The 21124-nt window shown below is 46.9% G+C and overlaps 1 protein-coding gene across 2 annotated transcripts in view; it reads right to left on the bottom strand.

The window, feature by feature from the left end:
• EXT2 (exostosin glycosyltransferase 2) overlaps nucleotides 1-20106 on the bottom strand; it is a 155369-nt gene extending 135263 nt beyond the window's left edge. For both annotated transcript variants that reach the window (XM_072790510.1, XM_072790511.1), the window contains exons 1-4: nucleotides 19953-20106; nucleotides 10439-11004; nucleotides 9223-9312; nucleotides 4087-4203 (exon numbers count right to left, since the gene is read on the bottom strand). In XM_072790510.1, the coding sequence (XP_072646611.1) occupies nucleotides 4087-4203; nucleotides 9223-9312; nucleotides 10439-10974 (743 nt within the window). In that variant the 5' untranslated portion in view covers nucleotides 10975-11004; nucleotides 19953-20106. The remainder of the gene's footprint in view (nucleotides 1-4086; nucleotides 4204-9222; nucleotides 9313-10438; nucleotides 11005-19952) is intronic.
• Between the last annotated feature and the right edge of the window lie 1018 nt (nucleotides 20107-21124).

The following is a 21124-nucleotide window of genomic DNA, read 5'->3' as shown; positions in this document are numbered from 1 at the left end:
TCATCACCCCCACAGGTAAACAGCATAGGCATGCCAAACCCCCAAAACCATAATTAACTCTACACTCACCTCAAAAGACACAATTTGGTTTTAAAGAAAAAGCCTCAGCTATCAAATTGTTAACGTGAACATTATTAGTTTTGTAGATTTGTTTGCATTTAATTTGTAAATCTTTTTTAATTTTGAAGTCATATAAGCACAAAGAGTTTAAATTGTTTTTCATTTGTACTTATTCAAGTTGTATTACTAAAAAAGTAATTAAAATGCAAGGGACCTTGAATAGACTAAAAACCAAAAACAAAACCTTAAAAAAGAACAAAGTTCTCACATTTACCAATTTCCAAACTTACTACAAAGCTACAGTAATCAAGACAGTATGGTACTGGCATAAGGATAAACATATAGACCAATGGAACAGAATAAGGAGTCCAGAAATAAGCCAATCTATCTCTGATCAACTGATTTTCAACAAAAATGCCACGATCATTCAATGGGAAAGAACAGTCTTTTTAACAAACTTTTTTTTTAAAGATTTATTTATTCATTTATGATAGACACAGAGAGAGAGAGAGGCAGAGACACAGGAGGAGGGAGAAGCAGGCTCCATGGAGGGAGCCCAACGTGGGACTCGATCCCGGGACTCCAGGATCGCGCCCCAGCCCAAAGGCAGGCACTAAACCGCTGAGCCACCCAGGGATCCCCATTAACAAATGTTGTTAAGACAACTGGATATCCACCAGTAAAAGAATGAAGTTATAGATCCCTACATCACACCACATATAAAAATTAACTAAAATATGGCCTCTGGGTGGCTCAAGTCAGTCAAGTGTCTGACTCTTGATTTCAGCTCAGGTCATGATCTCATGGGTCGTGGCATGGAGTCCCACATGGGCTCTCTGCTCAGCAGGGAGTCTGCTTGAAGATCCTCTCACCTTCTCCCCCTCCCCCAACTCCTGCTCATGCTCTCTTTTTCTAAAATAAATAAACCTTTAAAAATTTTTAACTCAGGGCAACCCAGGTGGCTCAGCAGTTTAGTGCCACCTTTGGCCCAGGGTGTGGTCCTAGGGACCTGGGATCAAGTGCCACGTCAGGCTCCCTGTGTGGAGCCTGCTTCTCCCTCTGCCAGTGTCTCTGTCTCTCTCTCTCTCTCTCCCTCTCTCTGTCTCTCATGAATAAATAAATAAAATCTTTAAAAGAAAAAAAATTTTAACTCAAAATAGATTAAAAAAAAATTTAAGGGCTAAAATGATAAAATTCGGGCAGCCCCGGTGGCACAGCGGTTTAGCACCGCCTACAGCCCAGGGCGTGATCTTGGAGACCCGGGATCGAGTCCCACGTCAGGCTCCTTGCATGGAGCCTGCTTCTCCCTCTGCCTGTGTCTTTGCCTCTCTCTCTAGCTATGTCTCTATGAATAAATAAATAAAATCTTTTTAAAAAATAAAAATAAAAAAAATAAAATGATAAAATTCTTAGAAGAAACCACAGGTTTAAATTTTGTGATCTTAGTCAAGGATTTCTTATGCATGACACCAGAAGTATAAGCAATCAAAAGAAAAACAGATAAATCAGACCATCAAAATAAGACACTTTTGTGCATTAAAGGACACCATCAAGATAATGAAAAGACAACTTATAGAATGGGAGAAAATACTTGCAAATCATATATCTGATAAGTATCTAGTAACTAAAATATATAAAGAATTCTTACAATTCAACAAAAACCCAATATAAAAAAAATGGGTAGATGACAAATAGCCAAAGCAATCCTCAAAAAGAAAAACAAACATCATGATTCTGGATTTCAAGCTATATTACAAAGCTGTAGTCATCAAGACAAAAAAATTAAAAAGTCTAGTCAAGAAACAGGAAGACAGGAACAGACATTTCTCTAAAGAAGATAGAAATGGGAGCACCTGGGTAGCTCAGTGGTTGAGCATCTACCTTTGGCTCAGGTCGTGATCCAGGGGTCCTAGGATCAAGTCCCACATCAGACTCCCCACAGGGAGCCTGCTTCTCCCTCTGCCTATGTCTCTGCTTCTCTCTCTGTGTCTCTCATGAATAAATAAATAAAATCTTAAAAAAAAAAAAAGAGGAAGATAGAAATGGGTAACGCTCTCCCTCTAAGTAAATAAATCCTTAAAAAATAAAAAATAAATAAACCCACTGGAGTATACACTTTAAAAGAATGAATTTTACGGTAAATGAATTATATCTCAATAAAAAAATTTTTAAATAACAAAATAAAAAGTCAACTCTAACAGAAAATCCAGAAAGTTGATTTAGGCAATAAGTTCATGAACTATTTATTCACTCTTTGTACTTGCCTAACGGTAGAAAAATGTTTCAATCTCACCTTATCTAAATAACAAAATTTGCTATGTCTAAGTAAGTTAGACAATTTGGTCACCAGGCTACACAATACAACACACATACACAGGAGAGAAATTTCTTCACTTCGGAAAAGTTCTTATTTCTCAAAGAATCCATAAAGGCTTCTAAGCGGAAGTTTGGGATGCTTTGCAAACTATTTCCTTAAGACTCATTTCTGGGGGCACCAGGGTGGCTTAGTGGTTGAGCATCTGCCTTTGGCTCAGGTCGTGATCCCAAGGGTCCCAGGATCGAGTCCCACATCAGACTCCCCCAGGGAGCCTGCTTCTCCCTTTACCTATGTCTCTGCCTCTCTGCATCTCTCATGAATAAATAAGTAAAATCTTTAGAAAAAAAAAAAAAAGATTCACTTCTGAGACCAAATGCTATGTGTGAGTTTTTAAATCACACCCTGTATGACATTTCTAGTGTGGCAATATACAAATCAGTCAAGTTCATAGGTGAGCACATGGCACACAAGAATACTATCATTATCATCATGTTTGTTTAAAGCTTATTGAGATTCTGGGCAGCCTGGGTGGCTCAGCGGTTTAGCGCCTGCCTTCAGCCCAGGGCATGATCCTGGAGACCCGGGATCAAGTCCCATGTCAGGCTCCCTGTGTGGAACTTGCTTCTCCCTCTACCTATGTCTCTCTCTCTCTCTTTCTCTCTCTCATGGATAAATAAATAGAGTCTTAAAAAAAGAAAAAGAAATATAGAAAAGCTTATTGAGATTCTTACCATGAATTAGCCCAATTTTAAACAGACCACATCAAAAAATCCTAGACAAAATGCCCTGCTCATCCATGGTCTTTTCATGTATTCATTCACAAGCCAACAATATGAACCAATAGTGTGACAGGCACAGCGAACGTGGCAGTCAAAAAACAGACCGGGTATCAGCCTCACTGCACTTGCAAAATCCAAAATCCCAAGCAGATAGGCTGTAAGCAAGTCATTTCAATATGGCCGAGTGACTGGTACACAAGGAGAAGTGGAGGCTGCTATGGGGGCATAAACCAGAAGAACCACTCCAGGGGCTAGGAAGGTGCCGCTAGAGTAAGCAGTACTCGAGTTAAAACCTAAAAGACAGCAGGTCATAAGTCTGATGAAGATCACAAAGAAGACCTCCAGATAGTGGAGAGTATTTGCAGCCCAAAAAAATGAAAAGCGCAATGCTCATTCTAGGATAAAGGTGGAGGGGGAGGTAGAGATGGAGAGTGGTCCTGTGCCAGAGGGTCTTGAAAGACATTTTAAGAGGTTTGGGCTTTACCCAAAGGGAAATGGGAAATGAACAGCAATCGGGTTGTTTGGACAGCAAGATGAGAAGCAAGGAAACCAAACAAGAGGCCATTTCCATGATCCAAGGGAGAGATGACAGTCACCTGGGGTGGGATGGGGGCAGAGGAGATGGAGAAGTTGGCAGATCTAAGAAATATTTAGGAGGGGCAATCAATAGGACTTACTCTTCTGGTATAGGAAGGAAGGGAGAGAAAACAGTGAGGGACACCACAGAAATTCAGGATTTGGAAAGCTGGGCAGACAGCACTGTGCACTCACTGAGCCAGAGAAAACTGAAGGATAAAGGCCTGGCGCAAGGTGGGGAAGGTGGCGGACTCCAAGCCCCTGGCCTAACTGAGGCTTCGGTGCCGTGGAACCCAGCAGGCGGAAACTCGCTGGCAGCTCACAGCACCCCTGGCTGCACTGAATGCCCCTTACCCTGGTCCTTTCTCCGGAAGGTCCACTTCAGCTGACAGCGGGCTGTAGACCGGAATGCTGACGTCATAGCCTTGCCGGTAAGTCCACGTAGAGAAGCCACCACCAGCCAACAGAGCCCTGAAAGTACAGGATTTTGTCAAATGAGAAAGGTCTTCATTCTGATGGGAAGAGATAGGAGTAACCGCGTCAGTAATAATATTAACAAAGACCTGTATTCTGAGTCACTTTTCTCTAAAAACACCGTGCTCAACGTTTTACATTCACATATCCTGGACATCAGCTGCATTTGATCCCTGAGTTAACAGCCTTCTTCTGGGGTCCAAAGTAGTCTTTTCTTCTTTCTCATTTTTAAAACACACCACAGCCCAGGGGACACCCTATGAAAAGTTCCTTTGCTACCTTACTCAAATCCCATTCACCCCTCTCCAAAGCCATACCCCACTCCTCAAGACGCACAACAGCAGGAACAGACAACAGGTCTGCATGTGAAAACTGGTTACAGTAGTCACTCACCCACCCTCTGGCCTGAACCCCAGGCGACAATGGGCACAGAAAGCAGCGGCGATGGCTAAGTATTTCATCCCATGCTACACACGCCCCAGCCTCTCTGCAATTCCTGCCCCAGGCAGGTCTTTTCAGTGTTGTCCAAGAGCTGCATGTGAATCGTGTGGTCTCCCCCAGCTCTCACCTCCATTCCAGCTACTCGCTCCCCGTACAGGAAGCAAGAATCCAGGACTGGACCTGTAGTGCGTCCCATGCAGTCTGAATGCACTAACTTTTATTCTCCTTAATTAGAAGCTAGGAACATACTGTTTTAATTGAATCCAGCAAGTAGTACAGTGACACTTCATCAGAGAAAGGAAGCAGGTGCATATCACACCAACTTTTACTGTTATTCTGTCCCTGGGGCCTCAAACCCATCAAAATCACTTACTGGGGCAGAGTTTTGCCAGTTCCACGTACCGCACACTCTGAGCCAAAATGTCTGAACTGAGAAACCACATTTTTTGCAATATTGATTGCTACCAATCCTCTCCCTGCCCTGATGACAACCTACATTCCCGTCTAACATGACCAGTTTAAGTTCAAAGATTTTCCAACCACCCCTGGAAATCCCAATCTGTTTATTTAAGCTTTATGAAACCAAGAATTGGTTAGTGAGGTAATGTGCAGGCTAAAAACCTCTCCAGCTGCCAGTCTACTCTGTAAAACTTACTATCCTCAGTACCAACATACGGTCCTATTTTTCCTAACATTCAGCAGTGAATCCACCCAACATGAATTTGGACCAGTTCCATGACAGCAAGCAGACTGTATGGAACCCCATGACCTCTGTGCCGAGAAACAAACATGGATCCAATATACAGGGACCAAGCAGTCCAGGTAAGCCAGGGTAGTGGGTGATTAGGTAATTACAGCCACAGCCACAGCCCCAGAGGAGAGGGGAAGGCGCATGTGACAAGAAAGGAAGCAGGTGTGTATCACACCAACTTTTACTGTTACTCTGTCCCTGGGGCCCCACTGGTACTCTGTTCCAGAGTAGGGTGGGGGTTATATACTGGTAGGAGGAAAGCACGCAATCTGAAATACTTCTCATGTCACCGATCATCCACATGAGATCTCCACTTGGAACTTCGGCAAGACACAGGACTGCAATTAGCCAAACAGACCTCACACCAGCCCTCCTACTGATAAGATTTTCTCTTCAAGTCCCCGTATCATCATCTGCCAAGGACTCTATAACATTATAATAGAGACAAGAGCGTAAGCTTCCCTTGCTTTAGAGAACACATGTTTTGCATTGAGTGAAAAGTGCATTTCTGAAATGCACATTGTTTTCCTATTCTGTATCCCAAAATCAGAGATCAGGTCCAAAGCTGCAAGAGATTGAACAGAAAACTTGTAGCTAAAAAAGCATTAATCTGATAATCAGACTTATGCCAGGCCAAATGTTATGCCACTCAAAGTGTCCTCCAGCACTTTAAGCATGTTGCAAGCCTTCCTGGCACTAGTACATCTCCTCTGTCAAGGAGCCCTCCATGTGGCCTCACACACTCCATTGTCCCTGCTCTGGGCTATCCTCAGATGTTCTCCTAGTTTTCCTCCTGAGTGTCCACAAGGCCTAAACACAGTTCGTCTGCAAGCTCATCTTTTGCTTTTCATTTGAACCATGCAGGTAATCAGGCCTGCAAACTCCTCAAATATAAAGCTTCATATTTTGCAAAAAAAAATTTGTTAAACCTGACCAATTCTATATGTCATCCTTATTTGTTTACTGAATCAAACAAACTATAAAAAAAAATATGTATGAGACAGGTAAATCTAAACAATGGCTAGCTATTTGTGGATATTAGATTCCTATTAATTTTTAAGGTGTGAAAATAGTTGTACTATAGTTATATTTTTTAAAAATCCTTTATCATGGAGAGATTCAAATGGAAATATTTACAGATGTAATGATGTAACACCTGGGATTTGCTGCTAAATAACCTGGTGGGGAAGTGAGAAGGAGTACAAATGAATGGAGACCAGCCTTGAGTTGGTAATTACCAAAGCTGGACAGGGGGGTATGGGTTCACCACTCTAGTCTCTTCTTTTATACAGGTTTGAAATTTTCCATAACAAGTTAAACAAAACCCACACAAAGTTGAAATCTGTGAAAAATATGTGCAAAAAAAAAAATAAAAATCTAGCATTATAATAATATTACAGAATATATATGAGAAAATAAGATTGGTAAAGTAAGGCATTGAAGAGGTATAATTTGCTCCCACTTAAATTTCACACATCTGCAAGTATATATATATATGTGTGTGTGTATACACACATATATATATACACCTTTGTGTATAAATCCATAGGAAGAAAGCTAGAAAAATACATAGTATTAAAGGAGAGTGATTAGCTTTCAGTAAGAGAGTGAAAATAGAGGAGGATTTGAAAACATATGTTCACATTTTACTCTTTATAAGCTTACACATTGTTACAATCTTGTTTAAAGAAAGTACACGTGTATCACGTGTAGGGTTTTTAAATAGTGAAAGAGAAATAAAAACAGATTTAAGTAGCACAAAAGATATATATGCTGAGCAGACATTTCCTTCTGTCCTGGTCTCTGCATTTCCCCAAGTAAAATCATTCTCAAGTAATCACATCTATGACCTTAGACTTCAAGAAACCCTTGAAGTAATCTAATCTGGCCTGCCTGCCTGCTTTCTAATTTCCAAATACTCCAATATGCAACCCCTGCTAAAACCATTCTGTCCTCACGGTTCTTGCCTCCTCTGAATCCAGGAATGAGGACAAGTGATAAGAAAAACTCACAACCAGAAGACCACCTAGGTTTCAAAACAAAATTCCCCACATGCACAGATAAAGGAGGACTACACAGGGATTCATTACTTGTATTGGACTGCCTAGAATCACTTACAACAATACATACACAGGGAAAAAGATTTAACCTTCCTGATCCTTAACACCTAAGCAATAGCAAGAACTTAAACTTCTTCCGGACTACTTGACACTTCCCCGCAGAGAAATGAAATCCCATTTAACATGTGCACTTGATAAAAATAAAATCCTTCTCCCATGCAAATACATATACCAAAATGTCAGCAAAAAGTGAAATGTCCCAAACAGAAATAAGCCCTTCTCAAAATAAACCCAGAGCAGCAGGTGAAGACACTGCATTCCTAACAGCTTTTTCTTCCCTCCTCTGTTCCCTAAAGTATTTTACTTTCCCAGAGCAACCAAACCCATGAAACAGTAGCCCAGTCAGGAATGCTGGGGCGGACAGCCAAACTGAGGGCTCCCTTCTATTTTAGTGGGTTTTGTGCAGAAACTGTGTGGCCTGACTGCCCTCTATCGACCAACATGGTTTCTACACCAAAGGTGAGGACCGGTCCTCCAGGAGGTCTCTTCTAGTGATAACTGTATTTACAGATAGAAACGCAACACTGACTCTGCGTAATCTCTTTAAGGCAAAGAGGGCTTGGGTTTAATCTTCCAGGGAAAAGTAGTACCAAGCACAGATTTTCATAAATGATGGGGTCAGCCTTTAGGGAGCTGAGAACACCGCTGGCCTCAGGCTACCCTCTAACCAGTAACAATTTTAAGAGTTAAACATCAACTGTAAAAAAAAATCACTTATGGGGATCCCTGGGTGGCTCAGCAGTTTGGCGCCTGCCTTTGGCCCAGGGCGCGATCCTGGAGTCCCGGGATCAAGTCCGCGTCAGGCTCCTGGCATGGAGCCTGCTTCTCCCTCTGCCTGTGTCTCTGCCTCTCTCTCTCCCTCTCTGTGTCTATCATAAATAAATAAATCTTTAAAAAAAAATCGCTTATGAGTGAGTTCTGACATCAACTTACAACACTGCTGCACCTGGCATTTTACCTGGGACCCCTGGCTTGAGCCTCACCTTTGTGCTGTCCTCAATGCCTTGAACCCAGTACTCGGAAAGGAACCTCACGTGGCACCTCATTCCCGAGCCTTCTGGGAAGCCTCCAGACCAAGCAGTTCCGTCAATGTGGGAAAGGGCTGATAAACACAGCAAGCAGACCTAGAATCATAATCCTGTGATCCCAGCCACTCCACACCACACATGCTGTTTGGAAGGTTTCAATAGGAAGAGAAGAAGGAGAGAAGTGTGTGGGGGCAGGAGGGAAGGACCCCACTGACTGAAGCAATGGAGAGAACATGAACTGGAGTGCCCTCGTTGCTCTGACACTACAGGCTGGGGGGTCATTTGCATACCTCCCTTCCCATAGTAAACTGAGGCTCTACTTTGAGCCAATGCTCCCCAGTTCAGACAGAGCCAACACAAGCCAGCCATGAACCAGGCCTTGGAGGTGGAGGTGCTGCATTAAGAAGAGCAAAACCCAGACTGAGGGAAAAAATCCATTTTTTGAAACCCTATGCTACAATGTAAGTTCTAGTTGGTTCTCCACAACAGATTTAAGCAGTCCCATCTCACTACATCTATGTTTCAAGGAGGGCAATGCCTAGGACAATTTCTTTAACAAACAATTCTGATTACATAGTGTGTCCCACTAGGCTTAGAAATATGACTTCACATGACAGAAAAGGTCTTTCCTTAATCCTCAGAAAGCCATCACAGGGACAACCCCAAATACACTTACCTGTCTCTGGGGACATCCAGAGCTGTGTTATAATCTGGGGGACCTCCAGGCAACATGTTGAACAGCAGGTGGTTTGTACCTCGATCCCACCTATTAAGAAATTAAACATGTAGGCGAATTCATGTGTCAACTATGGGAAGACATAAAAACAAGAGTCAGTTACTGGATGACAAGTAGCAAGTATCCCCAAACCCAAAGAGGGCTACTTCTCAGGGGTGTAAAGTAAATTCCTAGAAACCGCAAGAGTTATGTCAGACGCTAGCCTGGCTCTTCTAAAGAAAACAGATGGAGGGACGCCTGGGTGGCTCAGCAGTTGAGCATCTGCCTTTGGCTCAGGGTGTGATCCCAGAGTCCCAGGATTGAGTCCCACATCGGGCTCCCTGCATGGAGCCTGCTTCTCCTCCCTCTCCCTATGTCTCTGCTTCTCTCTGTGGGTCTCTCATGAATAAATAAATAAAATCTTTTTTAAAAAAGAAAAAATGGATGTGTATTTTGAGCTTGGCCACTACAGAAGTGCCTATGATAATGACATCATTTGATTAAAGGAACAAAAAAGAAACGTAGAAGGCTGGTTAAATACATCATGGAACATGTGTAAAATGGAATGCTATACAACCCTTAAAATTATATAGTAAAAAGATATGAAATTATTTGGAAATATATTCATAACATATTAAGGAAAAAGGGCAGCACAAGAGTATAGAATGTGTAATCCCATTTTTGACAAAATGTGTATGTACACGTCCATATGCAGGTACTTCATACAAAAATGTATATATACATGCACATGTTTATATTTTTTATACAAAAGCCACTGGAAAGTAACATCCTAGAGGTAGCACCATGCAACCAATCTCACGTTCTTCTTTTTGCTTACTTTTATTCCCAGACTTTTTTACAGTGAACATGTATACACATAAGTAATGAAGGGAGGGGGAATTTCAATATAAAAGGAAGGCAGTGATATGAACCATCCTTTGATTTTAAATTCTAAGATGTTGGGAGCCCACAGCAATAGCACCAACTGCTTTTCATTGGTACAGAGGCGAGGTGCTTCCAGCACTGAATTTGTGCTACAAGTTGGTCACTCCTACACATGCCGTCCCACGAAGAAAGAACAGCTGGAGGCCAGCTCAAGGGAGAACCATTCCCTCTCCATGTCCTTCCCTGTAGTTCCCCAAAGGACCTGGCCCCCGTCTGTAAACGTCCTACATACCTAGAGAGCTGGGCCAATGCTTGTGCTGTCTCCTTAATGCGAAGCGTGTTCTGGTTAAGTACGTCAATGGATGGGACAAACAGGCAGGCCCGGTTGATGTCATCAGTATAGTAGTCGCTGTCTGAGATGGCCATGAGCAGTTCGTTATATTCTCGGGAGATGGTGTTGCTGACTGGGACACCGAAGTCATCCACGTACTTTTTCAGAGAGTAGATATACACCTTGATTTTGTTCTTTGGGTTGAAGCCACAGCGGTAGACATCAAAACACGTGTGCATTCTGCAACTAAGATCGCCCCGCTCGGGGATGGGACTATCGGCTGGCAGCCTGACCACTGGCACGTCACGGACACTGCGCTTCTCTACATTCCAGTCACTGGAGGACTCAATGGAATGGGGCCAGAACTGAAACATGCCAGTGGCAATGAGGCCCAGCAGGACAATGGAGAAGAGGGTGATGTAGTAGATTCGGTGCTTGGTCTTCATTCTTGGGATAAGGGCAGGACCCCGGATGTTGTACTTGACTGACGCACACATAATGACACACACAGCCTCTTCCTCCCACTCCTAGTTCCAGGAAGAGACACAAGAAAAATGAAGTAGTTAGGGCAGCAAATGATCCCTGAAAGGACTTTGACTTTCAGCCTATTTCTTTCCCTGATGTGGTTTGAGGATATCATGAAATGGGATTTGACCCTTCTTCTAAACATATACAAGTATATATTTGTATATTAAATATAGCTACATGCTATATTTAGTATTTAATACTACACATATCACATACAAATATTGATAAAGTATAACTGTATCCTATAAATATATATTCAATAAAAGCGTAAGTTGTAAGTGTATGGGGCCTAGGAAGAGGGGCACTAACCAAGGAAGAAAAATCAAAAATAGAATAAAAATAGCTGTTTTGGTTTGTTTTGTTTTTAAACACGTGGCTAGGGACGCCTGGGTGGCTCAGTGGTTGAGCATCTGCCTTTGGCTCAGGGCGTGATCCTGGAGTTCCGGGATCGAGTCCCACATCGGGCTTCCTGCATGGAGCCTGTCTCTCCCTCTCTGTCTCTCATGAATAAATAAATAAAATATTTTTTAATTAAAAAATTTTAAAAATAAACACGTGGCTAACATACAGGGCACCTGGGTGGCTCAGTCAGTTGAACATCCAATTTTTGGCTTCATCTCAGGTCATGATCTCAGGGTCATGAGATTGAGTGTCAAGGAGTCCATGTTCAGCAAGGAGTCTGCTCTGCCCCTCCCCCAACTCCCTAAATAATTTTTTTAATCTTTAAAAAAAAACACTTGCCTAACATAAACTGATGCTTCGTCTGGACAAACTGACTCTTGGTTATTCTAAAATCTGTTTTCATTCACTTATTCGGTCAACCCTGTGATGAGCGAGTACCTACCATGCACAGTGCAAGAAACGAGGAAGGAAGCAGGACCCCACCTTAAGGGAGCTTTTATTTTACTAAGGGAGGTGGGACAAAACTCTAACAAGATGCAAAATGTAAAAACTGCACTAGCAAAGTGTCCATAAAGTGCCAAGGGCTGTTAGAAAAGATAACTCTTTAATCTTTAAAAAAACATATACAGTGATGTTTTATAATGAAGGTGACAGTTGACATATTCAGATGGAACGAAGCAATGAAGAGAAGCCTAGGGAGGAGATCCCTGGGTGACTCAGCGGTTTGGCTCCTGCCTTCAGCCTAGGGCATGATCCTGGGGTCCCGGGATCGAGTCCCACGTTGGGCTCCCTGCAGGGAGCCTGCTTCTCCCTCTGCCTGTGTCTCTGCCTCTCTCTATGTCTCTCATGAATAAATAAAATCCTTAAAAAAGAAAAGAAAAGCCTAGGGAGATAGGGAAGGAGGGAGAGAAGGAGCAACGTGCTGGGTCAATTTCCAAAGACTGATGTCAACAATTCTTCACATCTTTTTTTTTTTTTTTTTTAAGATTTTATTTATTTATTCATTCATGAGAGACAGAGAGAGAGAGAGAGAGGCAGAGACACAGGCAGAGGGAGAAGCAGGCTCCATGCACTGGGAGCCCGACATGGGACTCGATCCCAGGTCTCCAGGATCACTGGGCCAAAGGCAGGTCCCAAACCGCTGAGCCACCCGGGCTGCCCAATTCTTCACATCTTTGAAGTGCATGCCACTTTTCTAATCAAAAGGTAGAATCTCGGGATCCCTGGGCGGTGCAGAGGTTTAGCGCCTGCCTTTGGCCCAGGGCGCGATCCTGGAGACCCGGGATCGAGTCCCACGTCGGGCTCCTGGTGCATGGAGCCTGCTTCTCCCTCTGCCTGTGTCTCTGCCTCTCTCTCTCTCTCTCTCTCTCTCTCTATCATAAATAAATAAATAATAAAAATTAAAAAAAAAACAAAACAAAAGGTAGAATCTGGGCAGCTCTGGTGGCTCAGCGGTTTAGCGCTGCCTTCAGCCCAGGGCATGATCCTGGAAACTCGGGATCAAGTCCCACATCAGGCTCTCTGCGTGGAGCCTGCTTCTTCCTCTGCCTCTGCCTCTGTCTCCTCTCTCTGTGTGTGTCTCTCATGAATAAATTAATAGAAAATCTTAAAAAAGGTAGAATCTATTTCTCTTCCCCCTGAATCTGGGCTCGCCTTGTGACTTGCTCTGACCAAGAGAATATGACAGGAGTGACATTCTCAGGCTTTTGAGCTTAGACCTTGAGAGACCCTGCATCTGCTCCTTTTGTCCTCTGGGAACCCAGCTGTCATGTCATGAGGACACCAAGCTCCCAGCTGAAGGTAACCTCGGGGAGACCCCAATGGAAACTGTATACAACAGACAGGAACCATGCCCAGCAATTCCGCTGCACACCCCTAGCAAATACATAGTGGTTATTGTTGTTTAAGCCACTAAATTGTGGGTTGGTTTGTTATACGGCAATACATGAATGAAACAGCCAAAAAGCATCCCTGGCTGATATAAAGAAAATTCTTAGTCCTCCACTGAAAATACACTTTCCCTGTAGATCACAACTTAAGATCCTTACCAAACACAAATCTGCCCCATCTGATGTCTAGACACCGTGTGGGGAGGGAAGAGCCATGGGACTGTGTCACATGTCACAGACTCACCATGTCACTGCGATAAGCTGCTTCCACATGCCATATGTCAGAGTCCCAGCCTACAAAATGGTCTCATTCTACTCACTGGTTTTTCAGAAAAGCTATTCATAAAAAAGGAAATAACTGAAATGTTCATAAACCATCTTAAAGGTTAGCAACCATTTTTACTTCGGCTAAACGAAGCTCTCCCCAGTCACTGCCCACGTGGCAAAACTGCATCCTGCCTAGCTGGCAGGGTATCACCAAGGCTTGATTGTTGCCTTCATACCAGTTCTTGGGCAAAATGTAAATAAACAATAACCAAAGATTTCAACTCCTATCTCTTGAGACTATGAGGTGGAACATAAGAAATTTGTCACAGACTAATGCATGAAAGCACATACATTTGAAGCTTAAAAACTATCATCTTTGGGGAATATACATCAACCATTCATATACGCTCATTGATGCCAGGACAGAAGTACAGGCCTGAGAGTGATTTCACTTTCTCTGTCATTCTAACAACCAGCTTGCCCCTGCTCCCTACTCCCTCCAGGCCCCTCCACAACTTTGCCACTCTCTAGGTCTCTGGGAGCTAGGAGATAGGAAGTCTCAGGACAAATGCATGCAAGGAGCTGCACATTCCACTTCCCCACAGGCTCTCAAGGTATATTTATACCTTGAATCAGTGCTTCTCTAACACCCAAAGGGTCAGAATCTCGGGGGCAGCTTGTTGAAACAGAGTCCTTGGCCCCAGTGCTGGGGGTGTGTACCAGGAGATCTAAAATCAGGTCACAGGGCAGCTCCCGTGGCTCAGCAGTTTAACGCTGCCTTCTGCCCGGGGCGTGACCCTGGAGACCCAGGATCGAGTCCCATGTCCGGCTCCCTGCATGGAGCCTGCTTCTCCCTCTGCCTGTGTCTCTGCCTCTCTCTCTCTCTCTCTATGTCTCTCATGAATAAATAAATAAAATCTTTAAAAATAAATGAAATGGATTTTTTTTATAAACAACAGATTTTATTTATTTTTATTTTTTAAGATTTTATTTATTTATTTAGGCGGTGCTAAACTGGAGCCACCCAAGCTGCCCAAGAAATCCATTTCAAATCTCCACCTCCCTATACCTCTGATCCTTTCCTCAACACTCTAACAAGACAGTTCTGGCATCTCCACCTCATTTACCACAGGCCAGGCCCTACGGCACTACTGACATCTCGAGCCAGATCATCCTTTTCTGTGGGGAGGCAGAAACAACCCCCAGTTTTGACAACCAAAAATACATCCAGACACTGCCAAACATCCCTGGGGAGGCAAAATCACCCCTACCTGAGAACCAGCGGTACAGATTGTTGTCATGTCCAAGTTTGAAGGCATCTGTCCAGCAGCCTATTAGGACTGGCTCCAGTTGCTCTTGCAAGATCATTAAATCCCGAATCCCGAGAGGATGCTCCCCAAGCAACACAGCCTCTCCCAAGCAACTCTACGGTCCCCCACCACTCCACTCTTCAGCTGACACCCTCAAGATTCACTCCCACACGTGTGCCCCCAGCTCCTGCTGCTTCCCATGAGCCATATCCTGCAACTCTTTTAGTACAAAAGCTACCTGCCCAGCAGCAGCAACTATACTTCCGCACAACACTGGGATCCTGAGGGGAGGAGGCAGATCTTGAGGAAGATAAGGGCCATCCTGCAAGGCAAGAGCCTTCAGTGAGGTCTTTGCAGAATGTCCGGACAAAGAGAGGTGGATACTTCTGCTGGCCGAGAGGATCCAAGGAAATCTGGGAGTTCAGAGTTCTCAATGCTTCCACCAAATATCTCCATCTCAGGTCTCCCCGCTGACTTTAGCAGAGGCAACCTGCCAAGGCTGTGCATGGGGCCTCCTCTGCAGCTCTACCATAATGACCATAATTCTGGACCTGATTTTCAACAGTCTGCCATCTGGCTGCAGGAGATATGACCACAGAGCTTTCTGTCGCTCATGGTGTGCACTGGGCTGGTAACTGGCTGATCCGAGTCTGACCTTACCTCAAGGCTCGAAGGAAGATGCCAAGAGACAGCCAAGTCCATGAGCCTTATCGTTATTGTCATTGCCCATATACCGCTCACGTACTAGATAGAGCTACTGTACTAGCCAATGCTTTCCTTCTACCTGAATCCCATCCCACCCACCATGGGCAAGAGTTGTACCACTGTGATGCTAGAGAGTACCAGGGGTTGTCAACAGCAGCACAGGGGTCCTTGTTGCCATGAGGGTGAGGGATTCCAGCTTTACAATACTATTCTCAGGGTCGGCTTTCTAGAGCCACTTCTAGCACCAACTGTCTTAGTTCATGTTCTGCCAAACTAAGAAAAAACAACTTGAAAGCAGGAAGCTTGCAGAAGATAAGTCCAGAACGCCAGAGTGAGGGACACAGGAGAGGAGTCAGGGGAGAATGGATAGCCATGAGGGTTACCATACTGAGCTGGGAATGGGGCTCAGTATGGGGCTCTGCAGAGCCATGGAGAACACATCTCAGAACTGTCTCGTTGAAGGATAGGAAGCTATGGCATTCATCTATTGAAACCCATCCCCTAGTGGTCGGGGGCTATTCCCAGATGTAAACTCCCATATCTGAGATATGCCTACACAGCCTAAGCAAACTCCCACAAGTCTCTGCCAAACAGCTGAGAGAAGGCAGCCCCGGTGGTGCAGTGGTTTAGTGCCGCAGGGTGTGATCCTGGAGACCCGGGATCAAGTCCCTCATCAGGCGTCCTGCATGGAGCCTGCTTCTCCCTCTGCCTGTATCTCTGCCTCTCTCTTTCTCTCTCTCTCTCTGTCTCTCATGAATAAATAAATAAGATTTTTAAAAATCTTAAAAAAAAAAACAGCTGAGAAATATGGTGAGCCCTTGAGGTATAATTAAACTATTTTAAAATGAGGGGAGAGACACCTAGGTGCCTCATTTAATGTCCAAATCTTGATTTCAGCTCAGGTCATGATCTCAGAGCTATGAGATCAAGCCCCACACTGGGCTCTGCATTCAGCAGGGAGTCGGCTTGGGATTCTCTCTCCCTCTGCCCTTCCTCCCTGCTCATGTGCTTGCATTCTCTCTCCCTCTCAAGTAAGTCAGTCTTAAAAAAAAAAAAAAAAAAGAGGGGAAAAGCCTTAAATGAAAAAGGAAAGAAAAGGATGAGAGGGATCCCTGGGTGGCACAGAGGTTTGGCGCCTGCCTTTGGCCCAGGGCGCGATCCTGGAGATCCAGGATCGGATCCCACGTCGGGCTCCCGGTGCATGGAGCCTGCTTCTCCCTCTGCCTGTGTCTCTGCCTCTTTCTCTCTGTGACTATCATAAATAAATAAAAATTAAAAAAAAAAAAAAAGAAAAGGATGAGAGATGGGGCAGGGGAGTTCCTTACTAAGTGGTGCTTTAGAGATAGAGAACCTTCTTGGTGAGCATCCATCTGCCTTTCACATATATCACAGCATTAGCCATGTTATATTAAGTATTTGCAAGTCTGTCTCTTCTACTGGTTCTCATTTTCTTATAATCAATTTCCACACACTGAAGCAGAGAAGGATGTATGCCCCCAAAACCATCATCCAAGAAAACAAGCCATGATCTTCCCATCCAAAGAGGACACTCACTACTACCACTACATTCGAAGCCCCTGACTCTGAGCATCTCAGAAGAGGACAGAATGAAAGGAGTCTTCTACTAATTAATGTTCCACATAATACCATAACCTGGATGAAACAAGAATTTCACAACAAAGCCCTACAAACGTTATCCTCCTTAAAACATACCAAACCTGTCCCTGCAAAACACTGGAATCATCTGGCCAGCTGTCAAGCACTGAGTCACTGGAAAAACCTTTAAGTCCACTCTACTGTCAGGATGAGATGCATTTTCTGTTCCTGGAATTATTTATTCCTAAAACGTGCCTGAAAAATCTTTCCTTGGTGCTTTACGCTACATCCAATCCAACTAGTCCAATCCTTTGAGTCACAATAATTGTTTGAAACTTTTTAGAAAAGCCCTCACAGTTGAACTCCCAGGGCCACTGTTATACTGGAACTTAAGCCCAGTGTGCCTGAAAACAAACCAAATATTAGCAAAAACAGGAATATCTGTGATTCATTGCCTTATCTGATAGTGTTCTTTATAATTAAAGTTATAATATGGCTAACCATCCCTAAAAAAATGTCTCCAATGGGAAAAAGAAAAGTGTTTCTTTGATTGTGGGAATTATACTATAATTAATACAATGTATACAATAACTAATAACTAAACTTTATTGAGGACTTACTACATGTATCTGTTTTAAGCACTTTGTGTTAACTTATTTAATCTAACGGTCCCATGCGACAAGCTGTTCTTAACCTCATTTTATAGACAGAGAAAGTGCAAGGGGAAGGCTAAGTAACTTGAACGATGTCACAAAAGTAGAAAATGAGGGGGCAGCCCGGGTGGCTCAGCGGTTTAGCACCTGCCGTTGGCCCAGGGCATGATCCTGGAGACCCGGGATCGAGTCCCACTCTGGGGCTCCCTGCATGGAGCCTGCTTCTCCCTCTGCCTGTGTCTCTGCCTCTCTCTCTCTCTCTCTCTCTCTCTGTGTGTGTGTGTCTCTCATGAATAAATAAATAAAATCTTATTAAAAAAGAAAAAGAAAATGCGAAGGCTAGGATTTGGAGGATGGCAGCCTGACTCTGGAGCCAGAGCTGTTAACGTCCATGTCTCCCCTCATTACCCATAAAAGCCTAGATCTACCTTTTTTCACTCCTCAATTAGCAAAGCCAGTATAACTTGACGGACCCAAATCTATCTATTCATGCCATCACATGCAACCAAGAGGCTGAAATCAGCGGAAGTGAGGAATGCTGGAAACTGAGTCATCTATTACTGCGAATAGCCTTTGAGCTCTGAAATTTGTTTTTTTTTTTTAATTATTTATTCATGAGAGACAGAGAGAGAGAGAGAGAGAGAGAGAGGCGGGGGTGTGCAGAGACACAGGCAAAGGGAGAAGCAGGTTCTGTGCAGGGAGCCCGACTTGGGGCAGGCGCTAAACCGCTGAGCCGCCCGCCCGGGCTGCCCTGAGCTCTGAAATTTACAAACCAAGACCAGGTCAAGGCCTTGGAGCACTCGACGGACTTGTAAGAATTAAAACGGGCCTATTTCAAGGCCTCTTCAGACCAGTAAGCCAAGGACCCTTCTGGATGAGCGGCTCCCAGTTCAGTCGCACCAAGCACCGAATCATCTGGGCCTCGAAACTGTAGGCAGAGCTGGTTCTCCCGAGGCTCCAGCCGATGCCCCGGGCCCGGGCACCCCGGGCCGCCTCCCCACGCAGTCCTCGGTCCGCGCGGGGGGCACCGCCCGGCGTCCCGCGCTGCAGGGGCTGCCCCAGGCCACCGGGAGCGCCCGAAGCCGCCGCAGCTCGCGGGGAGGGGGGCAGCTGCGGGAGAGGAAGCGAGGGGGGGAGGGGAGGGGAGGGGCTGCGCGGGGAGGGGGGAGGGGGAGGGAGGGGAGGGGGCCGGGAGGGGAGGAGGCCGGGAGGGGAGGGGGCCGGGCTGCACGGGGAGGGGGAGGATGCGGGCTGCGCGGGGAGGGGGGACGGGGAGGGGGCGGGGCTGCGCGGGGAGGGGGGATGGGGAGGGGGCGGGGCTGCGCGGGGCTGCGCGGGGAGGGGGAGGATGCGGACTGCGCGGGGAGGGGGGAGGAGGGGCTGCGCGGGGAGGGGGACGGGGCGGGGCTGCGCGGGGAGGGGGAGGGGAGTGGCGGGGCGGGGCTGCGCGGGGAGGGGGAGGGGAGGGGAGGGGGCCGGGAGGGGCGGGGCTGCGCGGGGAGGGGCGGGGCTGCGCGGGGAGGGGCGGGGCTGCGCGGGGAGGGGAGGGGGGAGGGGAGGGGGGAGGGGAGGGGGGAGGGGAGGGAGGAGAGGCGGGGCTGCGCGGGGAGGGGGAGGATGCGGACTGCGCGGGGAGGGGGGAGGAGGGGCTGCGCGGGGAGGGGGGACGCGGGGCTGCGCGGGGAGGGGGGAGGGGAGTGGCGGGGCGGGGCTGCGCGGGGAGGGGCGGGGCTGCGCGGGGAGGGGCGGGGCTGCGCGGGGAGGGGAGGGGGGAGGGGAGAGGGGAAGGGGAGGGAGGAGAGGCGGGGCTGCGCGGGGAGGGGGAGGATGCGGACTGCGCGGGGAGGGGGGAGGAGGGGCTGCGCGGGGAGGGGGGACGGGGAGGGGGCGGGGCTGCGCGGGGAGGGGGAGGGGGAGGGGAGTGGCGGGGCGGGGCTGCGCGGGGCCGCGCGGGGCCCGGCACAGGTGGGCAGCGCGGCGCGCGGCGGGCCGGGGAGCGGGCCGGGGGCCGGGCCGGGGGCCGGGCCGGGCGCAGCTGCAGGGCCCCGCGGCGGGAGACGTCGCGAGCCGCCCCGGCTGGGTGGGGTGACCCGTCGCCGCCCTCCGGCCTCCGCGCGGCGCTTACCTCGGCCACGCTCGCCTCCCGCTCGGTCACCGGGGCATGTCGCGGAGCGCGGGCCACGGCCGCCCGGGAGGGGTCGCGCCGAGCCGCCGGCCGCCACCGCCGGCGCCGGGTCCGCGCGAGCGCTCGGGGAGAGCGGCGCCAGCGACCGGGCGGGGCGACGTGACACGGGGCGCCCTGCGCCTGCGGGAGCGGCCGGGCCCGCGCCCCCTGCTGGACAGGAGGAGTCAGGGCTCCGCTTGCGGCTTCTCCCCGCTGGAGCTCCGCCCCGAAACTCTTGCGCAAAAAGGAAAAAAAAGCTCCGAGGGAGCATTGCTCTGCACTCGAAATCCACAAATCCACATGCCCGCAAGATGATAGGAAATTCAGTGCACAACGGCAGCCTCGTTATAATTAAAGAAACTGCAAAAATTAAAAAAAAAAAAAGGGATCCCTGGGTGGCGCAGCGGTTTGGCGCCTGCCTTTGGCCCAGGGCGCGATCCCGGAGACCCGGGATCGAGTCCCACGTCGGGCTCCCGGTGCATGGAGCCTGCTTCTCCCTCTGCCTGTGTCTCTGCCTCTCTCTCTCTCGGTGTGTGACTATCATAAATAAATAAAAATTAAAAAAAAAAAAAAAAGAAACTGCAGGCCCGAACGGCGGGGCACCATGCCGCGCTTACAAAACCGACACAGATGTAAACGCTTTATCACAACGAGTGCTGCGGGGCCTGCAGCGTTCCTCCAGAGCAGTTCGGCTGTATCCCTCGCAGGTGAAATCCCCGCCACCTTCCCGACCCGTCCCTCTGCATGGAGCTTACCCTATGGCTAGTCTCAACAACGCCTACCAAAAATACCCATCACAGCAGCGTTCCAAACAATAGCTGAAAACTGGAAACAAAATCAACGACGGGAAGTTTTATAACAATCCAAATAAATTGTGGCTATAATGGAATCACGTAATAATGCATATATGTCGGTAGAGAAATACCTCGAAGATGTGTTAATATGGAAGCATGCTCTAAAACAGTGAGCAGGGGGTCCCTGGGTGGCTCGGCGGTTTAGCACCTGCCTTTGACCCAGGGCGTGATCCTGGAGTCCAGGGATCGAGTCCCACGTCGGGCTCCTGACATGGAGCCTGCTTCTCTCTCTGCCTGTCTCTCTCTCTCTCTCTCTCTCTCTCTCTGCCTATGATAAAT

The sequence above is a fragment of the Canis lupus genome, chromosome 21, assembly GCF_048164855.1.
Source record: "Canis lupus baileyi chromosome 21, mCanLup2.hap1, whole genome shotgun sequence".
Taxonomy (NCBI): Eukaryota; Metazoa; Chordata; class Mammalia; order Carnivora; family Canidae; genus Canis; species Canis lupus.
This window is presented reverse-complemented; position numbering and strand designations above follow the sequence as displayed.